Below are 17,854 nucleotides of genomic sequence, written 5' to 3'. Positions count from 1 at the left end.
TGTGTGTGTGTGTGTGTTCATATGTTAACATGTCACAGCATTTGCATGTTTGTTTTGTGCACAAAGCTGCACAGAGTGGACATGAACTCGCCTCACTGCGTCGGATTGGGCGGCTCGCTCTCCTTTAGATTTTTCAGGAGATTGTCGATCCTTCTTTCACATGTGTGGAAGTGTGTGGGTGAGACCTCGGCCCTGCCTTTAAATAAGTTTCCCAGCATGCTGCTTTCAAGGACAGCAGCATCAGAGATGAAGAGAAAAAGTCTGCTTTAATGCAGGACAACACAAATTACTGTTGTTCTTTTGTCACTTTTTCTTTAATTTATTGGCCAAAGCACATCCTTACTGTGCGCTGTGCATGTGCGTGTGTGTGTGTGTGTGTGCGTGTGCGTGCGTGCGTGCGCTGCAGTATGAATAAGGTTTAGGCTGAGGGTGGACCGCTCAGCAGGGGGGTGCACTGGACAGGAAGGGAGGAACAGGCTCTCTAAGCCAGGTTGCTGTGCAGAAAACACACACCATAAAAACCCTTTTCACTCTCGAGGCTTTCCATTACATCCTCACGCACACACACACACACACACACACACACACACACACACACACACACACACATTTACCCGAGACTTACTGTACATATAGTCATGTATTCTCTTTTGTTGGATTGGTTCGCTGCAGGGCTCCGATACCAACTTCCTGCGTTGCTTGCACCAACACATTTATTTTAATCGGTGATGGAAAGTAAAAAAACATTCACAAGATGTGAACTAAAGGCGTGTCTACGGGGTTGTTAGGTGTGACAACAACGTTGGTTTTTTCCAGCCGTGATTTATTACCAAATATTACAAACTTTTTATTTTTTTTGTCTCTTTGTGTCGCGGTCTGGAGCCTCGGGGCAGTGTCCAAAATCTCTCCTAACATCGCCGTTGATACTTTTAGGGGGCTTCAGAGATTTGTAGTTCTCTCTGGGGGGGGGGGGGGACAAGGCCAGAGATAATTTTCCATTACTCAAAAACAACAAACACATCTATGAGTTCCAGCTCGAAGCAGCGCGGTGACGTTTCCTTCTGTGTGTGTGTTCTGTGCAGGAAGCCCTCAGGCCACGCTGATAAAGAGGTGATGGCTGCCACCGTCCTGACCTCGCTGTCCACGTCCCCTTTGGTGCTCCACCCGTCCTCCACACCCACAGGTAACGTGTGTGTGTCCCCCCCCCCCCCGGCCCGGCTGCATTCTACCTCCAACACTCAATACACTCGCGGTTTGGATCGCATCGTGGTTCTGAGTCACGGATGGAACAAAAGGCAGCAAATACGCCGCCCATACCAATTCTACATTTATCTTTGTTGTTTCCTGTCATTAGTAGTTATAGTGATGTGTTATAATCTGTGTGAGGGAGTTAAATATGACATAATTCATCTCTAATATCTATTTTATGTCGCTGTGAAAACATCTCCTTCAAACAACACGTTATAATTCACCTGTGAAATATACGCATTTTTACCGTATAGAGCGTGAACGCATCGTAGCGTGAACTGAATGGAACCTCCGTCCGTTTAGCTGTTAGCTCCGGTGATGCTAAGGTTGCTAGCATCTCCTCCTGCTGATCCTTACCATCATCAGGGGTCGTGACCCGACCGCCACAGCTTCCTCCTTGCTGTTTTCTAGCGTCACCATGCCAACTCTACCAGACAGTCAAAGTCCTGTCTGAGTTCTATGTTTTTATTGAGGCAGCAGTGAAGCCCCAAGGCGACTGTTATTGCTCTCAGCGAGGCACCGCAAAGCGCCTTATATCTCATATCCACCCCCCCCCCCCCCCCCCCCCCTGTTTAAAATTAATCTAAAGCAATGTGAGTTTTCATTGCAGACGTCGGCATCATCTGATCTTTTGTCAGAGGGCGCTGTGGGTTTGAGGCGAGCTAATCTCGGTTTAAAAAGCAGAGAGAGAAGACGCTGGTTCACGTCTCAGACTCATCGCGGGTCGTTTTAAGCTCCTGCAGGTTAGGAGTTTGGGTAAATGCTAACGTTACACACCCCCCCCCCCCCCCCCCCCCCCCCGACGCTCCTTACAATGTGAGCTTCAACATCAAACGGCTTTTGTGTGGAACGTGTAGCTTCACGTTAAAATGTCGCGATAGCACACCATATGTCCATATTGTATCTTTTAAAATTTTTAAATTTGCTGTGATTTGTTCCTCTCTTATGTGTTTAGCCCTCACACACAAATGGATTCATGTCACCGTATTAACTGGGATTCAGCTCGCCGCATTCCTACAGCAAATATATGTCAATTCCCAACAATACGTGACGTTAGGCTTTGCTCCGTGTTGGGTCTTACTCTGACCGTGTTCCGCCACAGCGAAAGTCAGATCAAGCCGGCGCGATTATCGCGTCTCATCGGGAAACCGGTCAAAAGGGCAAAAGGGTAAAGAAAAGGTTTGTGGGTCAAGACTTAGAGGGATAATATAGAACCAGGAAATGAAAGCTGCGTTGGGCTTAATGGGCTGAGTTCAGTTTATAGCTAAATGAAAGAATGTCAGGACAGTGGAGCATAGACCGTATATAAGATATTAAAGGTATTAGAATGTGTGCATCAAAGAGGCTCTCGTGCTTTAAGGCTTTTGAGAGGTTTTTCATTTCCATTACGGAGTTAAGCTTTGGGTCAGGATTGTTACTGTCATTGTTTTTAACTCAGCGAGTGGTGGGAGATAATTACAAGTATTACAAAACTAAGAGGGAAACTTCTCACTCTATTGGTAATGTAAGGGAACGTATCGTATATTTAAAACAGATGTGTTTATTGGCTCCAAATCAGACTGAAAATGAGGTCTGCTTCGATGAACATCCTCTGTCCTTGGACCCTCGCACCCTAAAAGAAGACTCCTCTGAGGGAGCGACAGATATGACACCTCCTCTTTTCTCCTCTCCGAAGTTTAACGGTGTGCATTCTTTACGCTGCAGTACCCGAGCCGTCCAGCAGGGCTTGGAAAGAGGCGCTGTCGGCCAGCTACAGCAGCTCGACCAGCGGCAACTGGAGCTGGGACGCCAGCGACCAATCGGTGCCCTCCACGCCGTCCCCGCCTCTCTCCAACGACGCCAGCAAGAACTTCCTGCTCTCGTCCCGGGGCGACGACGTCGTCGAGGACGCGGCGGAGAACACGCACTTCATGTTCGAGGACCCCATTCCTCGGAAGCGAAAGGTAAGGATGGACGGCGATGATGCGGATGAAAAGTTTGGGGCTTGATGATTAACTATGACTCCTGAACAGAAAGGAGGGCTTTACAACATCTGTCCACACATATACAGATGTTCCTGTTTTCTGATTTTTTAAATCTGGTTACTTATGCCTAACGTGACGCTAAGCGGGCAACTCCACTCATGAGTCACTTTACGCTTTACGCCATTGCACCAAATATCAAAATTATACGAATAAATAATTAGCTGTGCTTTACTATAGTTTACAAATATTTTACACCGGCAAAGGAGCGCGCTCAGAAGCTTCTTCTCTGGTATTTAAAGTTGACGTAATCTTTATCGCACGCCTACAGGACCATCAAGCGTTCGGAGTCGTTTTGTAAAATGAAGGTAATGTGGAGAGATTTTCATTTTAAAGCGTAGATGAGAACTTTGATCTTTTTTAAATATCTGTCTAATGTGTAGACGGGGCGTAAACATATATCCTGAAGATAATACATCATTTAACGGTCGGCCCATTTTACTTGAATCCCCCCCCCCTAAAAACCGTCAGCGCCACCGTTGTACAGGAACGACTCTGCTGTGTTTCTTGGTGTTAGTTCTATAAAGCAGCAGCAGGGAGAGAACATGTCAGACATGAGGCCCGTCGCTCTCCCTGCTGCTGTGATGATGGATTACCTTCTCCCTTTCACTTCTCTCCCTCTCATTTCTTTACTTCTGGAAACAGACCAGAACATCAAAGTGTTTTCAATCTCAAGAAGCTTTCCATCCCTTAGTTCAAGTCTTTTCAGTGGGGGGGGGGTATTTACTATGGGAGGGAGAGATGAACAGCAGGACGTAACAAAAGGTTCAAGGGATGCATAAAAACGAGGACTCGGCGGCCGTAGAGCAGTCGTCATGGTAGCAACAAGAGGAGAAATCAATCTCCGTGTTTCCTCCACATGTCGTACAGTGACACTGTACGACATGTGGAGGTTGTGATTTTCGGGCCGCCCCCCCCTCGGAGTTGTGCAGCAGTGGAGATTATTGAGCAGCCGAACGTATAAAAACCACAAAGACGACGCTGCCAGAGACCCTCGGACATATACCGGAGATAAGCAGACAGGAAATGAAGGAGGAAAGACGCCGGGAGGAACCCACACACACACACACACACACACACACACACACACACACATTTGGCCCAATTTCCCCCCCCCAAGGCCTTAAACCCTGAACCCTCAGGGGTTCAACTGGTGACTGGTTGACTGTGAGAGACTGCAAGTGGCTCGAAATGCTATAAATACCAATTTTGCTGCGACATATCCCGTCAACTTGACAGAGTCATGACATGTTATGTGCAATTGTGGGAATCATCAGATAATCTGTTGCTTGCTTTTGTAAACTTAATAACCCAGGCTGAACATTTGTCTTTTTAACTCCTAGTAAACCCGTGTTTTAATGTCACAACGCAATGAATTGTGGGTAGTTTAATGCAAAGTCTGCAGAAACGGGGACTTATGGAAAGTGTCAATAAAGAGATTAAAATGAGAGAGAGAGCGAGAGAGAGAGAGAGAGAGAGAGAGAGAGAGAGAGAGAGAGAAAAAGAGAGACAGAGAGAGAGAGAGAGAGAGAGAGAGAGAGAGCGAGAGAGTGGGACAGAGAGAGAGGGACAGAGAGAGAGAGAGAGACAGAGAGAGAGACAGAGAGAGAGAGAGAGAGAGAGAGAGAGAGAGAGAGAGAGAGTGGGACAGCCCTAAACCCTGCTTTAAAGGCTAAAAACGTGAGCTAACCGGCTAGCTCAGTGACGCAATCCAGCCGGGGCCGCCGCCCCCCCCAGAGGTGTAAACCCTCCGTGAGCAGCTGCCCGTCGGGATCGCAGGCTGTTTGCTTAAGAGGATTATTAAACATGGCAATCAGCAGTCTTACCGTAACAGTGTTAAGATGCAAGAAAAAACACTTGGGAATTGAGTGATTTGTGATTGTTTGTGGGATTAAAAGGCGATGTGCATAAAGGCAGCGGCGCTCGAGACCTTTTCATGTCCGTGTCGCATGAAATGAAGAGCGAGCGTCACTTCAGAGGAGCAGTGGTGCAGGAGAGAGTGAACCTGTTCTCTACTCTCACTTCCCTCGCTCAGTGTTTTCTTTAGTCTTCTTTCTACAGAGGCTGTTGAAAGGTAGCGGCAGCACACACACACACACACACACACACACACACACACACACCGCCTTTCATTAGCAGCGATGCAGGTCCGTGCCTGCTCATCGGACAGCTGCAAGCAGAAAGAGGAAATTAATTCAAATAAAGAACACCCATCCATCCATCCATCTTTCTTTCTTTCTCCTCGTGGCTCATTTTATTGTGAAAATCACATCCGTCGGTGCCAAACGTCGACACAGCTCTGCCCTTGAGGATCAGGGGTTCAGAGAGAGGTCAGTGTTTCCCTGCAGGTGGTGCAGGTGGGCGTGGCAGAGGGTCATCAGCAGAGTGGAAACACCTGAGCTCATCAGCTACATTGGCCACACATGGTGGGCCCCAGTGCACTCTCTGTTAAAAACCCTGTTTGAGCTCAGTCGGTTCTGCTCTCCTCCCTGCGAGTCCCCTTTGGGTTTCTGTTGGCCAAGATGGTTTGTTTCCACACGCTCCGACATCGCATTCACACTTTCCAAACGCCGCTGTTATTTTAAGCTTGCCTCTTATGGTGCCTTTTAAGTTGATACATAACTTGCTTGGTTGTGCATCTCCCTCTTTCGTCACGGCTTGAGGGGGAAATGTAGAGGCGATGGTTAAACTGCAGTTTAGGGTGTTTGGTTGCTAAACAAGTGAACAGAGAGATCCATCCTTGGAGGAGCTGTCTGGCTCGGTGCCGTCAGGTGGCGAGGTGATTCCAGGGTCTACTTTCTTCAGGATGGTGTTGGGGGAATCCTGTAGCACGTGTCAGCTGACTGGTAATCTGTATCGGGGGTCGTTAAACCAGCTCCACAGCAGCTGATGCCAGCTATCGGTCCGTCGTCTGAGTCTCTAATCACTGATGGTGAACCGTGCTAAGTCTGGTAGCCAGTGGCTTGCTGACTGTTACCTGTCAAAGCACCAGGTACTGTAAGTCCCTGATGCAACTCGTAGCTATTTGGCATCCCTAGAGTCGCACAAAGTCACCGGGGATCAAATGTTTGTTCTCACCTGATGGCTCGCTGTGAGACGTAAGCAGTCTTGTTCCCTCTTCATTATCAGAGTCGAGGTGCTATGCAGCTCCAGTCTCCTTTGCGCTCACGTTGTACTGAGGACTGGGTAGAGGGTTTGCTTTTAAGCCACTCTGGAGGTAGGTCAGGGTTTAGCCCAGATGTTCTGGCATTTGGCCATGCTGACCGGGGTCCATGGTGGAAGGGCTGCCGGCCTTATTATGTGATTAAGGCATCAACTTTATTCTGCAGGGGAGTTGGCAAGTTGGAGGGCGACGGCAGGGAGAGTCTAAATGGAGCACGAGAGTCCGCTCGTCGATCAGTCAACATGAAAGCACTATACGGTAGACGGAGGTCCAGTTTCATTGTCCTCTGACTGTCTGGACTTGTCACATATCTGCTTTCTATTTTTACAGGCTCTAATAGCTCTATAATGAGGTGTAGTGTTTGGTCCCTTGTAGTGCGGCACTCGGTCCACCCACCAAGGCCCTTTGTGTCGAGGCCGCCGATGAGATCCACACACGGGAGCAGAGCAACGCTCGCCGCACAAACCTTCCAATTAAGAACTTGTGTTCCGCAGATCATACGTTTGGTTTCCTCACGGTTTCTACCACGACTGGCAGCTGATGTTTCCCCCCCAATGTTTGGGATTAAATGAATAAAGCGACTCGACTGACTCGTGCCGTTATGTTTATTTGTGGTTTCTTTCAGAACTCCATGAAGGTGATGTTCAAGTGCTTGTGGAAGAACTGTGAAAAGGTCCTCAGCACCTCCTCAGGGATCCAGAGACATGTCCGCAGCGCCCACCTGGGGTGAGTCGTCCCAGGAGAACCGTCTCTTAACGCGTTCACAGAACGTCAAATACATTAGGATGTTTGAACGTCAGTCCTCAAACCAACAGCTGGCGTCACACCGGCTATTTCCACTTATTATTTAGTCTTTGGGTTCAAAATATTAATATTCAGGGAAAGCATATTATACCATCAGACATTGCAGTCGGGATTCTATTTAAGTAAATAAACTTTTTATAATTGTTACGGAACTTATTTTTAATTGAGTTTCACATTTAAATTGTATAAATGTCTGCAGAAGTTGTCAACTGTTAAAACTTAAAATCCCCCTACAACTAAAAAATGGTTTGTTACAAAGCCATGTGACCAGTATGACATGATGTCACTTCTGTGTTTTGAATAGTTAAAAAATATATATATTTTACTTTTAATAGCACTTTGTCAATGATGGATAGTTTAAAATTGTAATTTAGAAATTTAAAGTTCAAATTTCTTTATTACAAATATTGTGATAGTGGACATTATTATATCTAAAAAAAAAAAATATTGTTTTGGGTGTGAAGCACATTATCTTTGTTTACTTGTTTGATCATGTGACATGTTTTTTATTTTTTATAACTGTAGGCTTTGTTTTTCCCTTTGAAGACCTTCCCTGCGCAGGTGTCACTCCTGTGAACGTTTGTCCACTGCTTCAGGGCAGTAGTGTTGGATTGTGATTTTAGTGAAGCGGTAGAACAAGAACAGTGACCCACATTCTACCGGGCACTGATTGGATGCCGTTCACCTCGAGGATGTTTAAATAGAACTAGACGCAGCGGTTTAAGGCGGCGCCTCGATCTCACTCCCGTGAAAGTGTGTCTAGTGGAGCAGGAAGCAAAAAGAAAGTTTGACTTCTAAGTATAGAATTACCCTCAGACCTTCCGCATCCAAAATTAAGTTTCTAAATTCAGTTTCTGTGCATGGCGGGGGGGGGGGGGGGGGGGGGGCGAACAGAACAGGAAGTTGTAATTCCACCATTTAGCCTCCACATCCATCCAGCTGACTGTGAATCACAGATTCTCTAGACGTGCATCTTGTGCCTTTTTTTTAAGTTATTTTGCCCAAAAAGGAAGTAGATGCTTAAAATATCACTGAATGTGTGTGTGTATAGATATACATCATAGATATATGTAGCGCTAGTTTAGTGCAACGCAGCAGGTAAGCACTACTCAAGTGAAATGCAAAGCAGTCATAACTTTGCACAAATATTTGAAACAATAATTTTATGTTAATTTAAAAGTAAACGAGCGGAGACAGACTCCATGCAGTAGTTTAACCTCCTCACTTATTGTCCCTTCATCAAACTGGCTGTTACTGCCCTCTGCTGCTGGGAGGAGGAACGTCTTCCTCAACTCCATTACAGTCGAATAACTGTCTTTCATGGCCGCAGTGATCCCTAGTTAGTGTTATAATGTGGCTTTAATGTTGAGTGTTTTTCTTGGTGCATGTTCATCATCATCATCATCATCCTGAGGAGTCTAAACTATTTGTTGCTCCTCTCTCCTTCAGGCGGGGCAGCGACTCTGACTACAGCGACGGGGAGGAGGACTTCTACTACACTGAGATCGAGGTGAACATGGACAGCCTGACGGAGGGCCTGTCCAGCCTCACGCCCACCTCCCCCACCACCAGCAACCCTCCGCCCGCCTTCCCCTCGCCGCTCGCCGCCGTCTCTCACTCCGAGCACATCGACGTGAGCGGCCCGCAGAGCCCCTCCCCCACGATGCTCAGCCAGTCGGCTCCCTCCGTGTTCTACCACATCCAGACCGACCACGCCTACCAGGTAACTCGCAACGCATCAGTTGGAAGGAAAAAAAAAGCAATTCAGGGTATTAAGTCTTATTATAAAGAATTAAATCAACGTTCTTTATTGACTAGACCGCGTCAGTTCCATCAACATAAATGCAGTTATTCCGTCTTGTGATCGTCGGCTTCTCTATTGTGATGCCCCTGAAAACACAAAGCAGCTGGTTTGCTGCAACGTTTCACATTTTCTGTCTCATGGACTCCGATTTTTGAGATCAGTGTGGGAAAGAGAGAGAGGTCAGAGAGAGTGACCAGTGTGGGTGTTTGTCAGAGAGAGAGGGAAGCAAAAGAAACTTTCTCTGCAAAAATATTATCATAAGTTCACACGACAGAACGAAGGAGTCTGAATATGTTTTAAAAGTCATTTAATCATGCTTACATTTTATTTTAAACTGTTTTGGTGTCCATGCCTCCTCCTCGTTCCTCCTCCTCTTATAACTGCACACATTCATGAGCTCTCCTCACTTACATGCTCTGATTTCAGCTGGGGGGGGGGGGGAGACCCATTTGTCTTTATTTTTAACCACATTGGACCCGGTCCTTCCGCATCTGTTGCCGGTTGTATATCAGCACAAAATGTACTGTAACTACTCCCATTGAGCTGTACTCTTCTACTTGATACTGCTAACGTCTCCATGCTGTTTTAATAATCTAAACACTCACACAGGTTGTGTTCATGTGAAGTCAGTGTTTCAGATGTAGAGGTGGAAAGAGAAATGCCCTCCCTGCTCATTACATGGTCTTTATTTATATGTTGCTGTATTCTCCTCCTCTCTGTTTCTATCTACACGTTTCCTCCTCCTCCTCCTCCTCTCTTATGGCGGGGTGGTTGTCGTCCATGTTCCAGGCCACTGCTCCAGTGAGTGTCCCAGTGTGTCCAGAGCCGGCCGGGTTAGGTAATGGGACCGGGCCTGGACTTGGGACTGGGACTGGGAACGGCCTCAGTGTGTCGTGGCAACCCCCTCGTGTCATTTTCAAAGGCGTCCCGGTGAGTGAGGCTTAATCTCACGCCTTTTTTTTTAATTTATTATTAATCTCAATCTTAAAATCTCTCCTGCTCTGCACCTTGTCACTTTTTTTGTTTTTCACTCTCCTGCTTCTTAACACAATCACCTTTTTTATTTTATTTTAATTTTTTTAATTTTATTTTTTTAAACCCGGGGTCATCAGTCTGTCTTTAAACACCACGTCTTGGTTTATTCTCGTCTCGCTGCTTCGCCGTACATTTAGTTTTGTCCGCCGGCTCAACGCTCAATACATAAGCTCCTCTTTTATGTGCGCGCTCGTAGCTTTGTGCTGAAGTCTCACAGACTCTATGCTCAACATCAGCTGAAAAGGATTTAATGAATGCGTCCGATTCAAGAGGTTTGTCACTCGGGTTGTACAGTTACGTTTACCGGGAGGAAGAGAGACTATATGGTGAAGATAAAATGTATTCTAAGGAGTAAAAAGCAATAAAAATATCATCTAAGACAATGCAAAACAACTATGAACTCGCGCTTTGCACACGTCACCCAGGCTGATGTATGACGAGCTGAAATAAAAGTGTGAATGTGATTAAAAGAACGATGCAGGTAGAACCTTCAGAATGCTCTCTAACGTCATTAGCTGTTCTCTAGCAGACGGTTTTAAAGGCCGGGGGGGGGGGGGGGGGCGCGCTTCAGCAGCACCGCCATGAATCAGAGTCTGGGCTCGTGGGACAGCCAGGAGACGGTCAAAGGACCGGAGGGATCCGGGGGGGGTCCACACGTTGTATCTTAAAAGCACATCAGGCGTCCTCAGACACAGAACTCTTTAAAGATTTACGGACCAATAAAAGGCTCTTAAAATCAATACTAAAACTGCCGGGGAACCACCGCCGGGACACAAAGGAAACGACCCGACGTGAGCTCTCCTCGTCACAGATAAAACACGCACCGCTGCATTTTATATGAATTGATTTTTTTTTTTTTTAACGCCGGAATGGTGCAGCCGGCTAGCGATGATGGTGCAGATTGATCTTGAACATATTGAGCTGAGCAGCTGCACTCTTTATACTTAAGTGATACAAACCAGGCTTTTTATTAAGGGATGACTTATTGTTGTAGTAAAGTCATTTTGGATCATGTCAGAAAATAATCATAAAAGTTTATTTACACATTTCAGAAAGATAATCGTCACAAAACACTTTTATGATTTTTAAGACTCATAAAAGCTCAAATTCACAACGGCCATCTAATGACATGTTTTACATCATAGAGGAAACGATATCGCTTCGGCTATTTGTATATTCAGGGTGTTCTACCTAAAATAACATCGCCTTCTAGACGAGGGAACCGAAAGTGCAAATATTGTGACTCATTCCCTCCTTTCAGGGCTCTGCTCTGCATACGATATTAGTATCTGTTCACGTAGTTTCAGCGTCGTGAAACAAACTTCATCTAAACCCTAAAACAACACAAAACCACCCCGGTCCAAGAATTTGTTCATCACGAATGGGAATAATTGCGTGGCTGGATTATTTGGAAGCAAGAACGCCAAATTGGTAAGTTTAAAAGGAACGACTTGAGTGATTTTTATGTTTTCGATAGTGCTGCGTTTTATGTTTTCCAGAGATACACGGGTCAGAAATGACTTGACACAGTGGTGTAGCTCATGTTTTATCACGGAGGGGTTGATTGTCTTCTGAGACATGATGTCGTCTAAGTGTCTGCGTCGTATTGAACAATCCTCTCATGATGTCCTTCCACTCTTTCAGGGGGCTGTGAATAACGTCCGCTCCGTTAGCATCGGTGAAAAGCGCCAGCCGGCCGACAGCGCCAACGCTTTGCTAACTCCACCTCCCAAAACTACACCAGGAACCAGGTATGTAGAGGTCATGTTTGTGTTTAGAGGTTCTCAGGGTGTAGCGGTCATGATTTAGAGGGTTCCCGGGGTGTAGTGGGCCTGTTTTTAGGGTTCTCAGGGTGTAGCGGTCATGTTTTAGGGGTGTAGCAGTCATGGTTTGGGGTGTAGCGGTCATGTTTTAGGGGTGTAGCGGTCATGTTTAGGGGTGTAGCGGTCATGTTTTAGGGTTCTCAGGGTGTAGCAGTCATGTTCTCGGGGTGTAGCGGCCATGGTTTAGAGGGTTCTCAGTGTGTAGCGGTCATGGTTTAGAGGGTTCTCAGGGTGTAGCGGTCATGGTTTAGGGTTCTCGGGGTGTAGCGGTCATGGTTTAGAGGGTTCTCAGGGTGTAGCGGTCATGGATTAGAGGGTTCTCGGGGTGTAGCGGTCATGGATTAGAGGGTTCTCGGGGTGTAGCGGTCATGGATTAGAGGGTTCTCGGGGTGTAGCGGTCATGGATTAGAGGGTTCTCGGGGTGTGTCACATGTTTGTCATTCCTTTGAACTCCACAGATTGCTTGAAATGATGACGTAGTTTTGTTGGTAGTTTGCGCTGCTTGAATAAAAGCAGAGATCAGATCACACAACAAAGGAAGAACCTGACCCTCCATGTATTTGTGCCTCGGAGCACATTGACTCTGTGCCCGTGTGGGCGTCTGGATGTCTGTCTCCGTGTGTCCTTATGCTGTCACATCTGCTGTTACCAAGGAAACCCCGTGGGGAGGCGAAGAAGTGCCGAAAGGTGTACGGCATGGAGAAGAAGGAGATGTGGTGCACGGCCTGTCGCTGGAAAAAAGCCTGTCAGAGATTCACCGACTAATCCGTCCAGATGAGCTCTCCCTCACTCAGAGCGGCGGCTGAAGGTGGACTCTTCCACCAGGGGGGGGGGGGGTAAAACAGGGATAAAATAGCAACAAAAATTACTGCAGGTTGGGGAAACTTTTTTTGAACTCATGAATAAGGAAAACATCTAAATTGAAACTTTTTGATTTTTTTTTTTTTTTTTTTTTTTTTTTTGGTTTTTGTTTCGCTGTCCATTTTTTTCTTTTTTTTTTTTTTTTCAGCCTCAACTCAAGGCAATGTTTAAGGACTTCAGATAAGCTTCTTTGGTATATGTTCATTATAGGAGCATCACGTAGTTACTGTTCATGGGGTGAATCATGACTCTTTCTTGATAACACTTTTGTAGCATATCCGTTTCTCTCGCAACCAGCAGTTTTGAGTGTAATCTTAAATCTAGCGTCGCTGTCTTCTGCAGCCTTCCTGGAGACAGACGTTAACTTGTTCAATATCTACTTCCTGTTCATTAAGAGACTTCAGCGCAGCCAGCTAACCGTCTTTTAATATCTTGTTGTAAAGATGCACAAAAAACGCACTCTCTCTCACACACTAGTGGTACAAAAAGATTCCCCTTGACTTTACAAAGTATTTTTTTCAGAGATGTACACAATGTATGAATTGTCTCTTATAGACGCACACCTTGAAGAAGTAAGTCGTCTTTAGAGTATCACTGAAGCCACAGCAGATGTCTGATAAATATCCATTTCTTACAGTTTATTTTCAGCAGTGAGTGCCGGTAGTTGCGCGGTGCAATCGGCAGGATTATGTTTATCGTCTAGTTTTGAGGTCGTCGTTGTTGAGGCAGTTTTTTCTTTTCAGTTTTCGTTAGATTGTCCCCGCCCCCCCCCATGAATGATAACCGCCATGAGTCTTGGAGCCTGACGGATAACATACAATCGCATCCTGATGATGAATCAGGCATTTTAATTAATTTAGTTTTAAAATGGAGATGTCACCCAACACATTTGTAGATGACGTCATCAGAGCAAAGACTTTTTTCACTTTTTTTTTTCCTATTAGATGTGTTTAATCCTTCAGAATGATCTTTAACTCTTGATTTTCTTTCTTTTCCAATTATTAGTGTAAGTGTTGAAACTTTTTTTAGAAGTGGCCTGATAAAGAAATGTCACGGCTGTGTTCCCGAACATTAGATGAAATGTAGGCGGTAGATGGGGGTTTTTTTTTTTTTTTTTTTTTTTTTTTTTTAATAGATGGTTAGAAATTGTAATTTTTCTCTTAATTCCCTTTCACTAGTTGATGTCACACTTCCATTTTTAAAGCCCATTTTATGACCTGTTGCGTTTCTATGAATGATGTAAAACGATGGGAGGAAATCAAATGGAGAAGCTTGTTTTTTTTTTTAAAGATACTGCATTAAAAGTGTGTTCCTAAAAATACAGTGAAAGAAGTCAGATTTTGTTGTTCTTTAAAGGCCAGGAGCCTAAAACTGTACTCCTGCACTGACTTAATGGTGACGATTATGCACAACTACAAATCGGTTGTGAATGACTTCAAAATGACTGTTTAGTAAAGTTAACTTGTTCTGACTCAGTGAATTTGACAATGCTGATCTTTTCAAGGTGCTTCCCCTAAACTATTTGTTTACGTCAAAGACTAAATTTGCCTCACAACATGCGACACCCTTTATTCTGAAATCTGGCGGTTCCTGCTGTCGGCCGACGCCCCGTTAAAGACGACCGACCGGCACTTCTTGATAACCTCAGATTGACCGTTAGTTGGCGGCTTGAAGTCGGACATATTAAGCACACGTGTTAGCAGTAATGGTAGTTAACGATGTCTCATTTCACAGTTTTAAACAATTAATTTTTTTTAAACGCCTGTAAAACGTTAATCCAGAGCTTCTTCTGGTCAAACTTCACAAAGTGCCAATGAAAAGAACATGGAGGGAAAAGGTATACTGACCTAATGAAATTGCACTACGTTGCGCAAAGGCATGTTTTTATACGTGGACATTTTATATAGACGAAAATTTTTGAAGTGAGAAAACTTTTCTCGTGAGGGCCGTCGTCACTGCCCGATGGAATTAATGGGTTGTCAGGGATTAGGGGGGGGGGGTTCTGTACCTCTGGGGGTCCCCCCCGCCCCCATTACTAAGAAAGAGATCTCGACTGTTAATCTCTCACTGTGTCAGATTTATTGTGCTGAACACACTGTTGTAGAAGTGTGGTACTGGGAAGTACAGTGTGGTACTTGTGTAGTCGGTCACTCTGCCTTTCCTTGGAGGAGTGCCAAGGACCTTGTCTCAGTGATAGGAAGCACCAGTCTCAGTCAGTGGCTACACATTAACGTCTCCACCGGATGCTTTATTGCCTGGTGTTTTTTGTTTAACTCTAAATACACACACTTTTTCTCCATGGAGCCCATCTTTGTGCTTCCTTTCACATATTTACATTTTACTGAGGTAGATACCGTTATTCGTGCTGGATACCACTTTTAATTTGAATCTCCGGTTTTGGTCGTGTAGCCCATTGAGTCTCTCTCCGTCTGAAGCTCTTCTAGATTCCACCAGCAGGTTAGAGGCCGATGCTCTTTGGGACCGTTGCACTATTCCACCTTTTTCGACGGCCGCTGTTGTCCGTCCCGTTTTCAGGAACCTCACAAAACACATTTTTGACTATTACTTGCGAATTCATATTAACTAACATGGCGTACTCAGCAGAGCCACAATTAGCAATAAGCTAACGTCTGTCTAGACATGAACAGCCTGTAAGCTGTAGTGAAACGAGCTTCGTTCATTCTCAAAAACAAAAGGTGACGTAAGCAGGCAATCGGCTCGAACTCATCATATAAAACAATATGATTAGGTGCTGTACTCAGCAGCTTGTGTTCTGTTGGCTCTTAGGGGTTAGCCAAACGCACGAGAGGTATAACTGGTCACCCAAAAATACATAATGCAGCAGAATGAGATGATTCACCGTGGACGGATGCACACTAACTCGCGGACACTCGCGCGACCCGAAGGTTGGCGGAGTCGTAGAACCGCGAGGCGGAAACTCTTTCTGTTGAAGTTGCACTAAACTGACGATCAAAGGCTCAGAGTGGTATCGGTAAGAGCTTGGCTCACGGCCAGAGAGGACTGTGGGTACAAAGATGCTCTGGTGGACTTTTATTTTGGTGAATTGCGACATGGAGAATAACCGTTAATGGATTTGCAGGGAAAGTTGATTGACGAGACGCGCGGTGACGATACGGATACGGAATTTGCGGTTTCAGGGCTTTCTTGTAAATATGCAGCGAAGAGAACCGTGAGGCTAGTTTTTCCATATATTTTCTCGTTATCTTATACGAAAAGTAAGCTTTTTTTTTTTTTTTTAACAGTATAGTGGCTCAGAGTATTTTCTTTTATTTTTAAAAAAGTCGAGAAGCTATAGTGAACATAACACGTAAAATATTCAATGTATATTGTAGCTTAGAGGCAAAGGGGAGAAAAACAACCTGTTGAATGTAAAAACCTACAAAAATGCGTGTTTTTTTTTTTTGTTATATTTGCTGGCTAGTTTCTACTCTCTGTAGCTCGTCCTGATTTTTCCATCCAGATCTTTGAACCCCCCCCACGTTTGTCGCCACACTGCTAATTCATATCAAATACAACCGTGCAGTATTGCTTTATTACCTTTTTACTTTGTGCAATGAGAGGCTTTATAACGGTGACGTCTGGGCGACCCGCTCGCACCGTTTCGTCTTTTGTCTTTCTCTGCCGCCAAAATCGTCTTTTCTCCTCGACGCGTGCGGTGACCGTGGATGTTGTGACGTTACGTTGTTGTCGGGCAGGATAACGTTTGAGAATGTTCACCGTGTGGGAATCTTAGTCCTGCGCCGCACATTCCAACCGACAGCACGCTTGTTTTTTTGTTTTTGTTTTTTTTTTAAATAAGTTTTGCGTCTTCCACTTGTTTCCTAACCGACATATCCTTCCCTTCTCCTCTTCACCTCGTTACCTGTCCTATGCAGCTTTACTGTGGTCCCATCCAAGCCTTTAACCCAGTATATTAAGCTAAACTAAACCCTTGAAATGTGCATTAAAAACAACAAAAAAAAGCCTTTTTATTTCCACACGTTTTTAAATTTGCTTCCTTCTTGAATGTTTTGTCATTTTGTGTGCAAACCAGCAGCAGCAAAGCCAATAGATCTCCTTCCAAATCAAATGTAATGTAATGCATTGAAACGGCAGCTCCACTCAGTTCTCTGCTTCGTCTACTGTGCTCTTCACCGGTCGTCCCGGCTTTTAACCCGCTGTGTGTTTTTCCTCCTGTTGAGCCTAAAACTGGCTGCTGTGAAAACAGACTCCTGCTTGTTTTCTTATTGATTGGTTGTCTGGTTGAATTTGAGGTTTTGCATGTCTAGCATCGCTTTTTTTTCTGTTTGTTAGGAGATACAACACTGAAGGGTTTTATGTGTTCGATTTCCCCTTTCAGTGACTGATGACCCAAGGCTGATGTTTGTTTTTCCTCCTAAATACAAAGATAAGAAGCTCATTGTAGCCTGACGAACATACGCGTTTTGTCATTTTGAGGGTCAACGTGACGTCAGCCTCGGGTCTTCACTGGAGGGCAAGATTTCTCGTGTGTGTGTGTGTGTGTGTGTGTGTGTGTGTGTGTGTGTGTGTGTGTGTGTGTGTGTGTGTGTGTGTGTGTGTGTGTGTGGGCTCGGCCTCTGGTCTTCATCAGCAGTCCCACGCACACACGGAGGAAGCACTTTCTGAGCAGCGGTGCACTCGAGGAGTATTTGTGTGAATGTCAAAAGCCTTTTGAAAAGATGGATGACCATGTGTGATGCTGATAATGTGATCTATGTGATGTAATGTGACGGAAAGAAAATAAACCTGAATTTAAGAAGTCTGTTGTCGGAGTCGGTTTATCTTTTATTAGACATAACTGTGAATGCAGGATGTTTATAATCTTCCAAAGAAGGAAATGTAAAATCAATAGTCAGGATTAAATCCTCTTCTCTCTGTGACTTGTCCACTCTGCCCCCTAGTGGACAGCAGTCGTTAAAACACCACCAGTCCCCAAGGTAGAAGGAAAAAACAAAAGACACAGCACACACGTGTTTCACTTCTTTACAGCAGCAATTTCAAAATTTATTGAGACTGATTGGTTTTTGCAAATAAAAGTCAAGCTAATTCTTCCACTAAACATGAAGTTAGAAAG

General features: G+C 45.0%; 1 protein-coding gene across 1 annotated transcript; it reads left to right on the top strand.

Moving 5' to 3' along the window:
* The first annotated feature begins 1,085 nt into the window (after positions 1–1,085).
* On the top strand, positions 1,086–17,539 carry slc2a4rg (SLC2A4 regulator). The gene is made up of 7 exons (XM_068729146.1): positions 1,086–1,183; positions 2,953–3,191; positions 7,058–7,158; positions 8,686–8,959; positions 9,830–9,970; positions 11,720–11,826; positions 12,552–17,539. The coding sequence occupies exons 1-7, from the start codon at positions 1,114–1,116 to the stop codon at positions 12,661–12,663; spliced, it is 1,044 nt and encodes a 347-aa protein (XP_068585247.1). The 5' UTR covers positions 1,086–1,113; the 3' UTR covers positions 12,664–17,539.
* Positions 17,540–17,854: the final 315 nt, after the last annotated feature.

This window comes from Cebidichthys violaceus, unplaced genomic scaffold (genome assembly GCF_023349555.1).
Source record: "Cebidichthys violaceus isolate CVI_PGR_0920_01 unplaced genomic scaffold, fCebVio1.0.p SCAF_444, whole genome shotgun sequence".
NCBI classification, from domain to species: domain Eukaryota; kingdom Metazoa; phylum Chordata; class Actinopteri; order Perciformes; family Stichaeidae; genus Cebidichthys; species Cebidichthys violaceus.
The sequence above is the reverse complement of the archived record's forward strand: the minus strand, read 5'-3'. Positions and strand labels throughout refer to the sequence as shown.